The sequence below is a fragment of the Oncorhynchus mykiss genome, chromosome 7, assembly GCF_013265735.2.
Source record: "Oncorhynchus mykiss isolate Arlee chromosome 7, USDA_OmykA_1.1, whole genome shotgun sequence".
Taxonomy (NCBI): domain Eukaryota; kingdom Metazoa; phylum Chordata; class Actinopteri; order Salmoniformes; family Salmonidae; genus Oncorhynchus; species Oncorhynchus mykiss.
This window is the reverse complement of record NC_048571.1, coordinates 85194331-85212959: the sequence shown is the minus strand read 5'-3', so window position 1 is coordinate 85212959 and position 18629 is coordinate 85194331. Positions and strand designations below refer to the sequence as shown.

Genomic DNA, 18629 nt, shown 5'->3' with positions numbered 1-18629 from the left:
AACAAGTTCTCATTTACAACTGCGACCTGGACCAAGATAAAGCAAAGCAGTTCGACACACAACAATAGTTACAATTTAGCAGATTAACTACTGGAGTGATAAATGAGCAGATGATGATGTGTAAGTAGGGATACTGGTGTGTAAAAGAGCAGAAAAGTAAATAAAAAAACCCAATATGGGGATGAGGTAGGTAGATGGCTTTACACAGTAGCTACTGCACCATAGATCCCGCACTCAGTATCTCTTCATATTGATCCGACTAACACACCTGTGCTGACACAGAGATCCCACAGCGGTGAGCTGAGCAGGACAGAAGAGATACTGAATATCTTATCAAGTTACAAAGAAAAGAGAGAACTGGGACAATACTAGATACTTTATTGTCCGTTTCGGGTTGGAACTGAAATTCACCTTCCGTTTCGTCGATCCCAACACACACGTTGAGAGGTACACCATGAATTACAGCTTTTATCTCCAAAAGCTTTCAATTAGGATTTTAGCTGCAGATTTGAATAACATTCTAGGTATTGGGAGGCACAGTAACTGTACACTAGTGGAGTGGTTGTCGGCGTGGTTGTCTTGTTTTACAATGTAGCACTGGTACACGAGCAGGGACAATAGCCCCAGCATTAATCCCAACGTCCAGCTTCACAAGGCCTCCTCCATTACGTATGGGTTTGGTTCTCTCTCTAACATAAATCGGAATGACTCACCACGTTCTGTTTTAATGTTTACAGGTCTAACCTCTGCACTCTCTGCCTGCATCACAATGGCATCCTAGTCCCTACATTGTGCACTACTGCTATTGGCCGGAGCACTATGTAGGGAATAGGGTTTAATTTGGGAAGGAGCCTCTGTGTGTTGTGTAGTACCAGGTGTAGCCTCTTTTCCTCTGTGGTTCTATTGTCCAGGTGTAACCTCTGGTTCTCTTCATGGTCCAGGTGTAACCTCTGGTTCTCTTCATGGTCCAGGTGTAACCTCAGGTTCTCTCTATGGTCCAGGTGTAACCTATGTTGTCTCTATGGTCCAGGTGTATCCTCTGTTCTCTCTATGGTCCAGGTATAACCTCTGTTCTCTCTATGGTCCAGGTGTAACCTCTGTTCTCTCTATGGTCCAGGTGTAACCTCTGTTCTCTCTATGGTCCAGGTGTATCCTCTGTTCTCTCTATGGTCCAGGTGTAACCTCTGTCTCTATGGTCCAGGTGTAACCTCTGGTTCTCTTCATGATCCAGGTGTAACCTCTGGTTCTCTTCATGGTCCAGGTGTATCCTCTGTTCTCTCTATGGTCCAGGTGTATCCTCTGTTCTCTCTATGGTCCAGGTGTATCCTCTGTTCTCTCTATGGTCCAGGTATAACCTCTAATCTCTCTATGGTCCAGGTGTAACCTCTAATCTCTCTATGGTCCAGGTGTAACCTCTAATCTCTCTATTTTCCAGGTGTAACCTCTGTACTCTCTATGGTCCAGGTGTAACCTCAGTTCTCTCTATGGTCCAGGTGTAACCTCAGTTCTCTCTATGGTCCAGGTTTTCATCTCATATCCCTGTGTTGTATGGTCCAGGTGTAACCTCTAATCTCTCTATGGTCCAGGTATAACCTCTAATCTCTCTATGGTCCATGTGTAACCTCAGTTCTCTCTATGGTCCAGGTGTAACCTCAGTTCTCTCTATGGTCCAGGTGTAATCTCAGTTCTCTCTATGGTCCAGGTGTATCCTCAGTTCTCTCTATGGTCCAGGTGTATCCTCAGTTCTCTCTATTTTCCAGGTGTAACCTCAGTTCTCTCTATGGTCCAGGTATCATCTCATATCCCCGTGTTGTATGGTCCAGGTATCACCTCGTGTTGTATGGTCCAGGTATCACCTCGTGTTGTATGGTCCAGGTATCACCTCGTGTTGTATGGTCCAGGTATCATCTAGTGTTGTATGGTCCAGGTATCATCTCATATCCCCGTGTTGTATGGTCCAGGTATCATCTCATATCCCCGTGTTGTATGGTCCAGGTATCATCTCATATCCCCGTGTTGTATGGTCCAGGTATCACCTCGTGTTGTATGGTCCAGGTATCATCTCATATCCCCGTGTTGTATGGTCCAGGTATCATCTCATATCCCCGTGTTGTATGGTCCAGGTATCATCTCGTGTTGTATGGTCCAGGTATCACCTCGTGTTGTATGGTCCAGGTATCACCTCGTGTTGTATGGTCCAGGTATCATCTCATATCCCCGTGTTGTATGGTCCAGGTATCACCTCGTGTTGTATGGTCCAGGTATCATCTCATATCCCCGTGTTGTATGGTCCAGGTATCACCTCGTGTTGTATGGTCCAGGTATCACCTCGTGTTGTATGGTCCAGGTATCACCTCGTGTTGTATGGTCCAGGTATCACCTCGTGTTGTATGGTCCAGGTATCACCTCGTGTTGTATGGTCCAGGTATCACCTCGTGTTGTATGGTCCAGGTATCACCTCGTGTTGTATGGTCCAGGTATCACCTCGTGTTGTATGGTCCAGGTATCACCTCGTGTTGTATGGTCCAGGTATCACCTCGTGTTGTATGGTCCAGGTATCATCTCATATCCCCGTGTTGTATGGTCCAGGTATCACCTCGTGTTGTATGGTCCAGGTATCACCTCGTGTTGTATGGTCCAGGTATCATCTCGTGTTGTATGGTCCAGGTATCACCTCGTGTTGTATGGTCCAGGTATCACCTCGTGTTGTATGGTCCAGGTATCACCTCGTGTTGTATGGTCCAGGTATCACCTCGTGTTGTATGGTCCAGGTATCACCTCGTGTTGTATGGTCCAGGTATCATCTCGTGTTGTATGGTCCAGGTATCATCTCATATCCCCGTGTTGTATGGTCCAGGTATCATCTCATATCCCCGTGTTGTATGGTCCAGGTATCATCTCATATCCCCGTGTTGTATGGTCCAGGTATCACCTCGTGTTGTATGGTCCAGGTATCATCTCATATCCCCGTGTTGTATGGTCCAGGTATCATCTCATATCCCCGTGTTGTATGGTCCAGGTATCATCTCATATCCCCGTGTTGTATGGTCCAGGTATCACCTCGTGTTGTATGGTCCAGGTATCACCTCGTGTTGTATGGTCCAGGTATCATCTCATATCCCCGTGTTGTATGGTCCAGGTATCATCTCATATCCCCGTGTTGTATGGTCCAGGTATCATCTCATATCCCCGTGTTGTATGGTCCAGGTATCATCTCATATCCCCGTGTTGTATGGTCCAGGTATCACCTCGTGTTGTATGGTCCAGGTATCACCTCGTGTTGTATGGTCCAGGTATCATCTCATATCCCCGTGTTGTATGGTCCAGGTATCATCTCATATCCCCGTGTTGTATGGTCCAGGTATCACCTCGTGTTGTATGGTCCAGGTATCATCTCATATCCCCGTGTTGTATGGTCCAGGTATCACCTCGTGTTGTATGGTCCAGGTATCATCTCATATCCCCGTGTTGTATGGTCCAGGTATCATCTCATATCCCCGTGTTGTATGGTCCAGGTATCACCTCGTGTTGTATGGTCCAGGTATCACCTCGTGTTGTATGGTCCAGGTATCACCTCGTGTTGTATGGTCCAGGTATCACCTCGTGTTGTATGGTCCAGGTATCACCTCGTGTTGTATGGTCCAGGTATCACCTCGTGTTGTATGGTCCAGGTATCACCTCGTGTTGTATGGTCCAGGTATCACCTCGTGTTGTATGGTCCAGGTATCACCTCGTGTTGTATGGTCCAGGTATCACCTCGTGTTGTATGGTCCAGGTATCACCTCGTGTTGTATGGTCCAGGTATCACCTCGTGTTGTATGGTCCAGGTATCACCTCGTGTTGTATGGTCCAGGTATCACCTCGTGTTGTATGGTCCAGGTATCATCTCATATCCCCGTGTTGTATGGTCCAGGTATCATCTCATATCCCCGTGTTGTATGGTCCAGGTATCACCTTGTGTTGTATGGTCCAGGTATCATCTCATATCCCCGTGTTGTATGGTCCAGGTATCACCTCGTGTTGTATGGTCCAGGTATCACCTCGTGTTGTATGGTCCAGGTATCATCTCGTGTTGTATGGTCCAGGTATCACCTCGTGTTGTATGGTCCAGGTATCACCTTGTGTTGTATGGTCCAGGTATCACCTCGTGTTGTATGGTCCAGGTATCACCTCGTGTTGTATGGTCCAGGTATCACCTCGTGTTGTATGGTCCAGGTATCACCTCGTGTTGTATGGTCCAGGTATCATCTCATATCCCCGTGTTGTATGGTCCAGGTATCACCTCGTGTTGTATGGTCCAGGTATCATCTCATATCCCCGTGTTGTATGGTCCAGGTATCACCTCGTGTTGTATGGTCCAGGTATCATCTCGTATCCTCGTGTTGTATGGTCCAGGTATCATCTCATATCCCTGTGTTGTATGGTCCAGGTATCATCTCATATCCCCGTGTTGTATGGTCCAGGTATCACCTCGTGTTGTATGGTCCAGGTATCACCTCGTGTTGTATGGTCCAGGTATCACCTCGTGTTGTATGGTCCAGGTATCATCTCGTGTTGTATGGTCCAGGTATCACCTCGTGTTGTATGGTCCAGGTATCACCTCGTGTTGTATGGTCCAGGTATCACCTCGTGTTGTATGGTCCAGGTATCACCTCGTGTTGTATGGTCCAGGTATCACCTCGTGTTGTATGGTCCAGGTATCACCTCGTGTTGTATGGTCCAGGTATCACCTCGTGTTGTATGGTCCAGGTATCACCTCGTGTTGTATGGTCCAGGTATCATCTCGTATCCTCGTGTTGTATGGTCCAGGTATCATCTCATATCCCCGTGTTGTATGGTCCAGGTATCATCTCGTATCCTCGTGTTGTATGGTCCAGGTATCATCTCGTATCCTCGTGTTGTATGGTCCAGGTATCATCTCGTATCCTCGTGTTGTATGGTCCAGGTATCACCTCGTATCCCCGTGTTGTATGGTCCAGGTATCATCTCGTATCCCCGTGTTGTATGGTCCAGGTATCATCTCGTATCCCCGTGTTGTATGGTCCAGGTATCATCTCATATCCCCGTGTTGTATGGTCCAGGTATCATCTCGTATCCCCGTGTTGTATGGTCCAGGTATCATCTCATATCCTCGTGTTGTATGGTCCAGGTATCATCTCGTATCCCCGTGTTGTATGGTCCAGGTATCACCTCGTGTTGTATGGTCCAGGTATCATCTCGTATCCTCGTGTTGTATGGTCCAGGTATCATCTCGTATCCTCGTGTTGTATGGTCCAGGTATCACCTCGTATCCCCGTGTTGTATGGTCCAGGTATCATCTCGTATCCTCGTGTTGTATGGTCCAGGTATCACCTCGTATCCCCGTGTTGTATGGTCCAGGTTTAACCTCTGTTCTCTCTTTGGTCCAGGTGTATCCTCGTATCTCTGTGTTCTATGGTCCAGGTGTAACCTCAGTTCTCTGTGTTCTATGGTCCAGGTGTAACCTCTAATCTCTGTGTTCTATGGTCCAGGTGTATCCTCGTATCTCTGTGTTCTATGGTCCAGGTGTAACCTCTAATCTCTGTGTTCTATGGTCCAGGTGTAACCTCTAATCTCTGTGGTTCTATGGTCCAGGTGTAACCTCTAATCTCTGTTCTATGGTCCAGGTGTAACCTCTAATCTCTGTGTTCTATGGTCCAGGTGTATCCTCGTATCTCTGTGTTCTATGGTCCAGGTGTATCCTCTAATCTCTGTGTTCTATGGTCCAGGTGTATCCTCTAATCTCTGTGTTCTATGGTCCAGGTGTATCCTCTAATCTCTGTGTTCTATGGTCCAGGTGTATCCTCTAATCTCTGTGTTCTATGGTCCAGGTGTATCCTCTAATCTCTGTGTTCTATGGTCCAGGTGTATCCTCTAATCTCTGTGTTCTATGGTCCAGATGTATCCTCTAATCTCTGTGTTCTATGGTCCAGGTGTACCAGATGGACACGGGCCACTATCTGTGCAGGAACAAGTACTACGGCCGCAGCCTGTCCATCGAGGGCTTCCGCCACGCTCTCCACCAATACCTGCACAACGGGGCGTCGCTCAGGAAGGACCTGTTTGAGCCCATGCTGTGTAAGTTACGCAGCCTGAAGGCCATTCTGGAGAGACAGACCACCTACCGCTTCTACTCATCCTCCCTGCTAATCATCTATGAGGGGAAGGAGCCTGAGCTGGCGTACGTCTGGCAGAAAGCACCACAGGAGACCTGGCAGCAGAAAGCAGCATCACCACCACAGGCCCCGGCAGAGCCCTTGGAAAACCAAAAAACACCAGCACCACAACCAGCAGCTGAGCTGCCCTCAGAGAAGGGGGTGGCAGTCAACCCAGGGCTAGGACTCCAAGGTGTCCAAGGACCAGGGATAGGAGTGGGGCTCCAAGGTGGAGTCCACCAAGGTATCCAAGAACCAGGGTCAGGAGTGGGGCGCCAAGGTGTCCAAGGACCAGGGTCAGGAGTGGGGCTCCAAGGACCAGGGATAGGAGTGGGGCTCCAAGGTGTCCAAGGACCAGGGTCAGGAGTGGGGCTCCAAGGCGGAGTCCACCAAGGTGTCCAAGGACCAGGGTCAGGAGTGGGGCTCCAAGGTGTCCAAGGACCAGGGTCAGGAGTGGGGCTCCAAGGTGTCCAAGGACCAGGGATAGGAGTGGGGCTCCAAGGCGGAGTCCACCAAGGTGTCCAAGGACCGGGGTTAGGAGTGGGGCTCCAAGGTGTCCAAGGACCAGGCTTAGGAGTGGGGCTCCAAGGTGTCCAAGGACCAGGGTCAGGAGTGGGGCTCCAAGACGGAGTCCACCAAGGTGTCCAAGGACCGGGCTTAGGAGTGGGGCTCCAAGGCGGAGTCCACCAAGGTGTCCAAGGACCGGGCTTAGGAGTGGGGCTCCAAGGCGGAGTCCACCAAGGTGTCCAAGGACTGACAGAAGCCCCTCTCCAGCTGCCCCAGGCAATACCACCTCCACCAGACTACCCCCCCACGCCCGTCCCAACCCCTCCACAGCAGCTCCACCAGGATCCTCTCCAGCCCCTTCCACCCCAGCCCTCAGACCCCCACACCCCCCCTCCACCACTACCACTCCCCTCCAGCCCGAGCATCAGTGTGGACGTCCGCATGATAGACTTTGCCCACAGCACCTTCAAAGGTTTCCGCGACGACCAGACGGTGCACGACGGGCCGGATCGGGGCTACGTGTTTGGATTGGAGAGCCTCATCAAGATCCTAGAGGGCCTCCGAGAGGAGAACCTGTAGTAGCCGAACCTGGGACTGACGAATTGGTTGTGTCTCAAATGGATGGTACCCCCTATTCACTATGTAGTACACTACTTTTGAACAGGGCCCATAGGGTGTTAACACGTCTTCTTTCATCTTTAATTATTATTATTATTTTTATTTTTTTTATAAAACCCAGGGTGCATCCAAAAAAGGGAAGCCTTTACTCCTATAAGGATCTGGTCAAAAGTAGTGTACTATGTAGGGAATAGGGTGCCATTTGGGATGTACGGATGATGGTGGTTCAGGAGAAGACTAACTGACACATCTTCAGATGTCCTCCTCTCCCTCAGTGCTACTACCCACTACCCTGTCCTCAATGACTCTGTTTTGGAGCAAGAAAAGCACATTATCTGTAATAAGAAACCTGATGGAGCAGTGATCTGTAATGAGGATCTGATGGAGCAATGATATGTAATAAGGCGGGCCTGATGGAGCAATGTTCTGTAATAAGAAGGACCCGGTGGAGCAACGATCTGTAATGAGGACCTGATGGAGCAATGATCTGTAACAAGAGGGATCAGATGGAGCAGTGATCTGTAATAAGAGGGATCTGATGGAGCAGTGATCTGTAACAAGGACCTGATGGAGCAGTGATCTGTAATGAGGACCTGATGGAGCAGTGATCTGTAATAAGGACATGATGGAGCAATGATCTGTAATAAGGACATGATGGAGCAATGATCTGTAATAAGAAGGATCTGATGGAGCAGTGAGCTGTAATGAGGACAAGATGGAGCAGTGGTCTGTAATGAGGACCTGATGGAGCAGTAATCTGTAATAAGGATGACTTGATGGAGAAATTATCTGTAATGAGGACCTGGTGGAGCAGTGATCTGTAATAAGGACCTGATGGAGCATTTATCTGTAATGACGGATCTGATGAAGCAATGATCTGTAATAAGAAGGACCTGATGGAGCAATAATCTGTAATAAGGACCTGATGGAGCAATGATCTGTAATGAGGACCTGGTGGAGCAATGATCTGTAATGAGAAGGATCTGATGGAGCACTGATCTGTAATGAGAAGGATCTGATGGAGCAATTATCTGTAGTAAGGAGGACCTGATGGAGCAGTGATCTATAGTAAGGAGGACCTGATGGAGCAGTGATCTGTCGTAAGGAGGACCTGATGGAGCAGTGATCTGTAGTAAGGAGGACCTGATGGAGCAGTGATCTGTAGTAAGAAGGACCTGATGGAGCAGTGATGGAATGGATGGAAGGCCGGGGGTATGTCTATGCTACTGTCTGACAGTAAAGGTGAAAGGCCGTGACCTTAGACTGTAAATGTCACTCCTTTCTGACTGTTGTGCTCCTAGAATTAGAGACACAAACTTAAAGGGAGCGTCTACAGCCAAGCCGTGTGTGTATCCTATCAATCCTCCTGGACAGAAATGGCTGCCATTCCACTGAGGGAAACATAAAAAGGGCCATGTCTGACTTGTTGGTTTTGTCGCCACTGAGTGGCCAACTGAAGTATTGCATTGAAGAAAAGGCACAAGATGGATTTGGTTTTGAAGGTAGTGGAGCCACTGCTCAGGGCAAGTCCAGGTCCTGTTTCGGGCCCATATGGCATCCTATTCCAATTTTCTCGTGCACTACTTTTGATCTGGGCCCACAGGGAAACCCATAGGGCTCTGGTCAAAAGTAGTGCACTACAAAGTGGATGGGTGCTGTGGGACTGGTACAGAGACTGAAGTGTGTATACGTCAATATGTGTTAAGGGACAGTGGGTGGGGGGGGGGTCTTGGGGAAGGGAAGTCTCCATACAGCTGTAGTCCCTAGTCTCCATACAGCCGTAGTCCCTAGTCTCCATACAGCTGTAGTCCCTAGTCTCCATACAGCTGTAGTCCCTAGTCTCAATACAGCTGTAGTCCCTAGTCTCCATACAGCTGTAGTCCCTAGTCTCCATACAGCTGTAGTCCCTAGTCTCAATACAGCTGTAGTCCCTAGTCTCCATACAACTGTAGTCCCTAGTCTCCATACAGCTGTAGTCCCTAGTCTCCATACAGCTGTAGTCCCTAGTCTCCATACAACTGTAGTCCCTAGTCTCCATACAACTGTAGTCCCTAGTCTCCATACAACTGTAGTCACTAGTCTCCATACAGCTGTAGTCACTAGTCTCCATACAGCTGTAGTCACTAGTCTCCATACAGCTGTAGTCCGATCAGGGGTTTCATAGATTAGCAACTTTGCTTACAGGCTGATGTTTGTCATGAAAAGCAAGGGTTAATACATTAGTTTCCCTTCTTGATAAAGAGGTTGAAAAATAAATAAAACCCAGGGTACCTCTGAAATTGGCACCCTATTCCCTAATGTAGTGCACTACTTTTAAGACCAGAGCCCTATGGGTTATGTATCCCTGGTCAAAGCCAGTGCATTAGATAGGGACTAGGCCCCAGCCTTCAGGCTTCAATTGAAATACAGCACAGCTCTGTGTCTCCCCAAATGGTTACCTAATTTATTAACAGGTCACGGTTTTACTATGTTGCTTTCTATGGTTAGTATCTTGCTTATTCTGTTCTAAATAGAGCCACCAACCCGTTTCATTTAAAGGTATCCAACTCATTTTCGAACGTTGCCATGGGCACAGCCAAACAACAGATGTGATTCATTCGACTTCCACTTTATTTCTGCTACCGTTGTGCGCCAGTGGCAAACTTGCCAGAGTAATTTATTTGAGTCAAAGGGAATAAAAGTCAAGTAAACAAGTGTAAGTGTAATGTTATATTATTGAATTTGAGTTTGCTAACGTTAGCTAGACCTACCGGTAGGCTAGTTCTGTTGTGATAATAACGTTGACTTGACCTGCCGGTAGTCTAGTTCTGTTGTGATAATGACGTTAGCTAGACCTACCGGTAGGCTAGTTCTGTTGTGATGATAACGTTGACTTGACCTGCCGGTAGTCTAGTTCTGTTGTGATAATAACGTTAGCTAGACCTACCGGTAGTCTAGTTCGGTTGTGATAATAACGTTGACTTTACCTACCGGTAGGCTAGTTCGGTTGTGATAATGACGTTAGCTAGACCTACCGGTAGTCTAGTTCGGTTGTGATAATGACGTTAGCTTGACCTACCGGTAGGCTAGTTCTGTTGTGATAATAACGTTGACTTGACCTACCGGTAGGCTAGTTCTGTTGTGATAATAACGTTGACTTGACCTGCCGGTAGGCTAGTTCGGTTGTGATAATAACGTTAACTTGACCTACCGGTGGGTTAGTTCTGTTGTGATAATAACGTTGACTTGACCTGCCGGTAGTCTAGTTCGGTTGTGATAATGACGTTAGCTTGACCTACCGGTAGGCTAGTTCTGTTGTGATAATAACATTGACTTTACCTACCGGTAGGCTAGTTTGGTTGTGATAATAACGTTAACTTGACCTACCGGTTAGGCTAGTTCTGTTGTGATAATGACGTTAGCTTGACCTACCGGTATTCTAGTTCTGTTGTGATAATAACGTTAGCTAGACCTACCGGTAGGCTAGTTCTGTTGTGATGATAACGTTGGCTAGACCTACCGGTAGTCTAGTTCTGTTGTGATAACAACGTTAGCTAGACCTACCGGTAGGCTAGTTCTGTTGTGATAATGACGTTAGCTAGACCTACCGGTAGGCTAGTTCTGTTATGATAATGACGTTAGCTAGACCTACCGGTAGGCTAGTTCTGTTGTGATAATAAAGTTGACTTTACCTACCGGTAGGCTAGTTCGGTTGAGATAATGACGTTAGCTTGACCTACCGGTAGGCTAGTTCTCTTGTGATAATAACGCTAGCTGGGCCTACTGGTAGGCTAGTTCTGTTGTGGTAGAGTTAAGGCCCGGGCCATCCACCAAGCCAATAACTATAACGACAAACTATAGGCTACATAACTATAAAACACCTGTCAATCTACTGATCGACGACGTATCCTACTGCAAGCCGCTATTAATAAAGTGGTGACACAAGACCATTTCAGTGCTTTCAGGGTGTGTTTGTCATAGTGGGAATCGCATATAGTAGACGACTTCAATGTACATGTCCGCCTAATGGAGAAAAAACAATGTAGTAACTCGTATTTAAATGTAGCATTTCAACAACAAACGCTGTTTAGCCTGCACATCTTTTACAGCATTGCTCAGCAACCTCATTGCTCACGTGGTTTCCATTTCCCTGTTCTCATCTCTGTTTGTCCTGTGCAAGTATGTGCAATGCATCAGTACAGCAAAATTATCACGTGGCCAAAACTGATCCTCACCGTCATTTCATATGCTCTAGGCCTGTTTTTACATTCAGCAATTAGCAAGATCAAGGCTATTTCCTTACCCAAATAGAATAAAAACAGATTTAAATAAATGTCCTGTCGCTTTTGTAGCCTATAGCTTTTCCTGGCATTTCATGAGAAGAGACAATGGCGTATTGCGGAGAGGCTTGCGTAGCCTATAGCCTGTTGCGCACAGGTACTTCTGGAAGAGAGAGGCTAGTGAATTGTAGTTGAAGGAAGAAGCAATATGTTAGCTAGATATTAACCTGCCAAAGTGCAAAGACATGATGATGAAACGGTAGATGCATAGGTTCGTTCCTCCAGGCTGTGCTCTTGTAACGGATGTGAAATGGCTAGCTAGTTAGCGGTGGTGCGCGCTACTCTGTGGTCTCCGACTCGTAAAGCTTCACTATTGATCAGTCCTACATCGTTAGACAATAACATTATTCTACCCTGGGCTACAACAACAACAACAACAACAGAGCAATGAGGAATCTATTATTGTTATCTAGGGAGTACACCATTTGTTTTGTCCATAGGCTGTAGTAATGTAGGCTCGTTTGAATAACCGCTCACGCTTCCTGCCGAAAACACAGCCTAGGTCATTTTTACGTAACCGTCTGAGTCTATTCTTCACAGTTGAGAAGGTCCAGACAGGTACATTAACAGGCCACTCGTATGGTGTTAGACCTATTTTGTAGACCTATTTTGTCAGGATGAAGCCCTGTGTTGAGATTCTACTATAGGAAAGTATGCAGCTTCCACGTTTTCACTACACTCCGCCCGTTAATGCTGTTTTACATTCAGCAAGCAAGGGTGCAATCTCTCCTCCAGTAGGCTATCAGTACGCTAAAGGAAATACGCGCGCAACAAGCTTTTTGTTGTCAGGCTTTTACCCGGGACTCCGAATGATTTTTAGAGGAATCGCCGCGGCAGCGGAGAGGACAGGCGCGTCATTGCGCCACACAACAATGAAGACCGATAAGGCTCCAGATGTAGCCTGGACCCTAAATTAGAAGCGTATTAGCCAATAATTCATAAGCTCAGTGTAAGGCTTAATACTGCAGTGAATAGCCAGTTTCAAGTGAGTGGGGAGAACTAGTTTTGGCTGTGAACCTGCACTGAATAGCCTATGTCATTTTGAATAACAATTCAAAAGCCTGCCGTTTTTTTTTTTTTTTTTTTTTTAATGCATATTGATTTGGAAATAAACTCATCTAGCCTGTCTGATTAGGGAACCATTTGGAACATTTGGCTGTTTGTTCTCGGCAGTTTAGTCTGAAAGGTCCAGGCACATTAGCAGAACAGTAAAAGGTTGTATCAGCCATCAGGAACATGGTATTGCAGGGATTTTTTTAAAATATTGTTTTTATTATGATCATGTTGAAGAAGTTGTATCCATAGTTTCGTCGTTTGGCTTCCGTGTTTAAAAAGCGTTTGAAAATGAGGTGGATATAATATTATAATTGTTTATTTTTTTCCTCCCTATACCAGAGTCTGGTAGTTAGGCCCGTCCCAGTCCAGGTATACCATTGGGACACTGTATAACACATGTCCTTTAGTCCAGACACATTGATGCCCCTCTCTGTTTTACAAACTAAGCCTTTCTCTCATTTTATGATCTTTTTTAATTTGCGCTGTAGAAGGTGTATTGAAAGCCTGATTTTTTTTTTTTCTTATTTTTTATAGTACTCGTTTTCTTTTGGGGGCGGTTAAGTCACGTCGAGGGGCAGACTAGAGACCTGGCTTCAAATAGGTTTCAAATCATTTCAAATACTTTTTTAGCAGGGTTTTAATTGAAAAAATAAATAACCCAGGGTATGTCTGAAATTGCACCCTATTGCCTGGCAAAATGTAACCAATAGAATAGTCTCAAAACTGCAAATCCCGCCTATGACCTGGCCCTCCAGGCAAGCAGGCTAAAGAAAAAGCATTTGAACCCAGGTCTGCTACTCTCTCACCACCGATACACAGTGAACCCTTGTCCTCCATCTTAGCACATGTAGCAGAATGATAGTAGAGAGACTCCACTCCTTCACCACTCTCACCCTCTTCTTCTCCTGTGTCCTCCTCCCTCTGTTCCCCAAGCCCACTCACCATAGTCTGTTAGTCGAGTGTCACCCAGTTGGTTAGGATGTCTCTCTCTCTGTGTAGATTGGTTGAATAATGGTGCACTGTAGCTTTAATTCACTTTGATACATTTTGTTTAATGTGGATTCTTTTTTTTCTTCTTCTCTGCTCTGGCACGGTTGGTTAGGATGTCTCTCTCTCTCTGTGTAGATTGGTTGAATAATGGTGCACTGTAGCTTTAATTCACTTTGATACATTTTGTTTAATGTGGATTATTTTTTTTCTTCTTCTCTGCTCTGGCACGGTTGCGCGTCTTGTCATAGTTTAATATCTTTGACAGGGTTTCAAAATTCCCAGGTTTTCCACATCCCAGTTAGAAGAATCCCAGACTCGGAGGATGAAATAGGCTGGTTCCTGCTTATCAGGACTTCTGGGGATATGGGGAAAGTTACCAGGAACACTTTGCTACTCTACTCTGACTACAAAGCACTAGGATGCTATAATATCGTATCTTTACGTATAACTAATATTATCTACTGCTACACAAGGACATGAACTTGACTTGGATGTGGCCAGAACTGTAAAAAAAACTCAATTTCAACACATGCAATTCAATGTTGAAAAACAGACACTGTAGAATTACTGGTTTTCTATTGGTTTAGAGTTCTATCTATCTACTACATGCATGCTGATTCTATTCTGATTCTAGAACCAATTCTATGTGTGTTTCTATTTGGCATTATGGAGAAAATTTAGTCTCCCGCAAAAGTCACACTCCTCGTCACAACTGTTACAAATTTTTGTTTTCTTACCCCCAGAGTTCCAAATTCATTCTTATTTATTCAAGACCTCTTCTTCAAACTAATTTATATGGAAAAATATGATAATGGAATTTCCACCTGTGGGGAATGGTGGCCTCTTTATCAGTCTACTTGGCAGGGCTTTGTAATGTGTTATTGTCCAAAAATACATTTTTCAGGTTGATTAACCCAGAAGAAAAAAAAATGCTTTGGAGGGACAAAGTAGTTTTTAGATGGAAGGGGAAAAAAAACTATTTCAAGATGCCAAAATAAATATATTTTCAAAGCAGCTTACTATCTTCCAAAAAACGGGGAATAGTTTGTTTGTTTGAGCCTTTTTTAAAGAGTGGGCATTTGTGTTAAATTAATAAGTCTACACCGCAGCGATACAAACCACGAAACTGGTGCTGTGTCAGAGACAAAGTATCCCATCAAAATGGCACCCTATTCCCGCTATATAGTAGTGCACAACTTTTGACCTGAGCCCTATGGGTCCTTAGGTTAAAAGTATGGCACTATGAAGGGGAATTAGGGTGCCATTTTGAACTCAGCCAAAGAAGATAAAGGAATAATAATAATGTAAAAGTAATACAAGAGGGGAAGAAGAATCCATAGGAGTCTATACAAAGGGATCTGGGAAGGAGAAGTGTCCTCCTCTGTGGTGGATGTTATTTGTCTTTACATAGATCTGAAAAATCACTTGTAGAAGAAAAATATATAAATATATATAAATATATTACCCCCAAAAGTATCTTTTTCCCTTTGTTGTTGTTGCATGGATGGATATTTTTTTACGAATTATAATATGACATCTTTATGACAACTTTGAATGTGAGCTATAAAACCATTTATTTAAGAAATAAATGTTTCTGTGTTGTCTGTTTTTGCTTATTTGTATTTTATTTATATTATCTAGTATCAGGGAAAATGCCAGACCTAAGGTAACTGCACTAGTGTGTGCTAGAACATTGTTCATGTGGGAGGCAACCTGTCTGCCCCAGGGCCGGCAGATAGCCTAGAGTGTTGGGCCAGTAACTGAAAGGTTGCAGGATTGAATCCCCGAGCTGACAAGGTAAAAATCTGTCGTTCTGCCCCTGAACAAGGCAGTTAAACCCACTGTTTCCCAGGTAAGGCTGACATTGTAAATAATACTTTGTTCTAACTGACCAGTTAAATCAAGGTACTAAAAAAACACAAAAAGGGGGAGAGACTATAGTACCTACTATCTAGAAGGTTGCATACACACAAAGTAGAACATGCTCTAGCCTATATATCCTCAGAGCACTACTATCTAATAAGGTTGCATACACACAAAGTAGAACATGCTCTAGCCTATATATCCTCAGAGCAAGCAGAGGTGGCAGCTGCAAGAAAGAAAGAAAGACAAAGGATGAAGAAACGTTCAGAGGAACCAGACAAAAGTTGCATCCACCGACTAAGAAACATTCATCACTAGTGGACATACTGTACTTGTCCCTATTTGACTCAAGTGATTTGAAAGTGCCAACATTACATGGCTACTATTTCAGTTTCAGTTTTGTAGGAATGTATTTATGCAACATTTGGTATTATGAAAAAAGACTCGTACCCTTTTTTTTTTGTGTGTGGCTGTGTCCAATGTTGGGGGAAGAAAATATAGTTCAGACTGAAAGAAGTTAAGAAACACAGTTGAAATAACTAACGTTACTTTGGATGTAATGAACAACTTTTTTTTTCTTCTCCAATCTACTTCGTGAAAAAATTATACCTAAATCTGAAGAGTCATGGACTTCAAATTGCAGATCACTCTGGAGTCCGATGTAAACAGAATGTGTGATTTTAGCCTATTAAATGCAAAGTGAGAATCAGGCAGGTCTGATTGCCGATCAAGAAAGGAAATGTTTGCATACTTCACCCGTTTTGTTGTTTGTTGTAGTTCTGAAAGTTAGCTACACCACTACAAGGTAAAAAAAAAAAAACGAATTAACTACTTAAAACACTACCAACGTTTGAATTTAGTTCAAGTACCACCAAGCTACGGCAAAATCTAATTAAATTACTAGTTGAACTACCTACAGCTATTTAACGAATTATATACGTGTTTTCACTAGATGACTGACGGCGCTGTTCTGAAGTCCCCCGTCCGCCGTTATGATACTCATAAGGAACAGCCTCCATAGGAATGAATGGGAATCTACAGTGTTTCAATGTAATGTTTCAAGAACAAAAATAAATTTGACGTATTTATTTGTTGTAGTGAGGACTGCAACATAAGAACTCTATAAAAAAAAATCTAAAATGTTTTTATATTTTTAAATGTTTATTGAGAAATGATTGGTGTCTCAGTTCATACAACACTATGTATTGTTCTAAAAAAAGATTACATTGTTTGGAATAATAATTAAAAATATATATTTATTTTCCAAAACATGTAGCTTTTGAAATGAAAACATGTAGCTAGATAGCTCACTTCTCTGCACTACAAAACAATACATGTCGATTACTGTAATGTAAAGCTGGATCATCTAATACATTATCCCATTATATTGTGTTCAATATTACTGACCAATTTTAAGATCAATCCGATGTAAAGTTACTCCCCCCAAGAAGCCAGTAAAAGACATGACAATAGTGTCCAGATCAATAAATTGCTCTCAGTACAATTAGCCCAGGGCCTTTTGTAAACAAGGCCTGAAAAAAAAATGTTTTGCAGCAAGACAAGAGTTGACACATTTATCCAATAAACCCTTTTCCCATAACGATATCATGCAAATTATTGACATAATTACCGGCCCAGGCCGATAGTGGTCATGTTCCTGGGGTTCAAGAACAAGATAGGGGTTCTGGAAACAGCCAAGAACTTGAGGAAGATCAACGTTCCTCTCGAGGACTATCCTGAAGCTGTGCACCAGAAGATGAAAGAACTGATCCCAGCCATGAAAGCTGCCAAAGCACATGGGGACATTACTTACATCCGCTATGACAGACTCATTGCCCCCCCCCCCCATCCATCCCAAAAGACTGGAAGGGATGAGAGAGCCAAGCCTATGTTTTTTTTTTATCTTGCTTTGTTTGCTCTTTCCCATATTAAGTCTAACTCTGATAAGCTACCCAGGAAAGGGTTGAAAATAGCCCATGTTAATATATGCAGCCTTAGAAATAAGGTTAATGAAATCAATAACTTTCTAACATCAGATAACATTAATATATTAGTGTTTTCTAAAACTCACTTGGAGCTTTCATTCAATGCTCCAGCAGTAGCAATACAAGGATATATAGTGCCGTGCGAAAGTATTCGGCCCCCTTGAACTTTGCGACCTTTTGCCACATTTCAGGCTTCAAACATAAAGATATAAAACTGTATTTTTTTGTGAAGAATCAACATCAAGTGGGACACAATCATGAAGTGGAACGACATTTATTGGATATTTAAAACTTTTTTAACAAATCAAAAACTGAACAATTGGGCGTGCAAAATTATTCAGCCCCTTTACTTTCAGTGCAGCAAACTCTCTCCAGAAGTTCAGTGAGGATCTCTGAATGATCCAATGTTGACCTAAATGACTAATGAAGATAAATACAATCCACTCATGTGTAATCAAGTCTCCGTATAAATGCACCTGCACTGTGATAGTCTCAGAGGTCCGTCAAAAGCGCAGAGAGCATCATGAAGAACAAGGAACACACCAGGCAGGTCCGAGATACTGTTGTGAAGAAGTTTAAAGCCGGATTTGGATACAAAAAGATTTCCCAAGCTTTAAACATCCCAAGGAGCACTGTGCAAGCGATAATATTGAAATGGAAGGAGTATCAGACCACTGCAAATCTACCAAGACCTGGCCGTCCCTCTAAACTTTCAGCTCATACAAGGAGAAGACTGATCAGAGATGCAGCCAAGAGACCCATGTTCACTCTGGATGAACTGCAGAGATCTACAGCTGAGGTGGGAGACTCTGTCCATAGGACAACAATCAGTCGTATATTGCACAAATCTGGCCTTTATGGAAGAGTGGCAAGAAGAAAGACATTTCTTAAAGATATCCATAAAAAGTGTTGTTTAAAGTTTGCCACAAGCCACCTGGGAGACACACCAAACATGTGGAAGAAGGTGCTCTGGTCAGATGAAACCAAAATTGAACTTTTTGGCAACAATGCAAAACATTATGTTTGGCGTAAAAGCAACACAGCTCATCACCCTGAACACACCATCCCCACTGTCAAACATGGTGGTGGCAGCATCATGGTTTGGGCCTGCTTTTCTT

The 18629-nt window shown here is 44.4% G+C and overlaps 1 protein-coding gene across 2 annotated transcripts in view; it reads left to right on the top strand.

The window, feature by feature from the left end:
* Positions 1-11801, top strand: part of LOC110529054 (inositol hexakisphosphate kinase 1) — a 70032-nt gene extending 58231 nt beyond the window's left edge. For both annotated transcript variants that reach the window (XM_036984256.1, XM_036984257.1), the window contains exon 6: positions 5952-11801. In XM_036984256.1, coding sequence (XP_036840151.1) covers positions 5952-7259 — 1308 coding nt within the window. In that variant the 3' untranslated portion in view covers positions 7260-11801. The remainder of the gene's footprint in view (positions 1-5951) is intronic.
* Positions 11802-18629: the final 6828 nt, after the last annotated feature.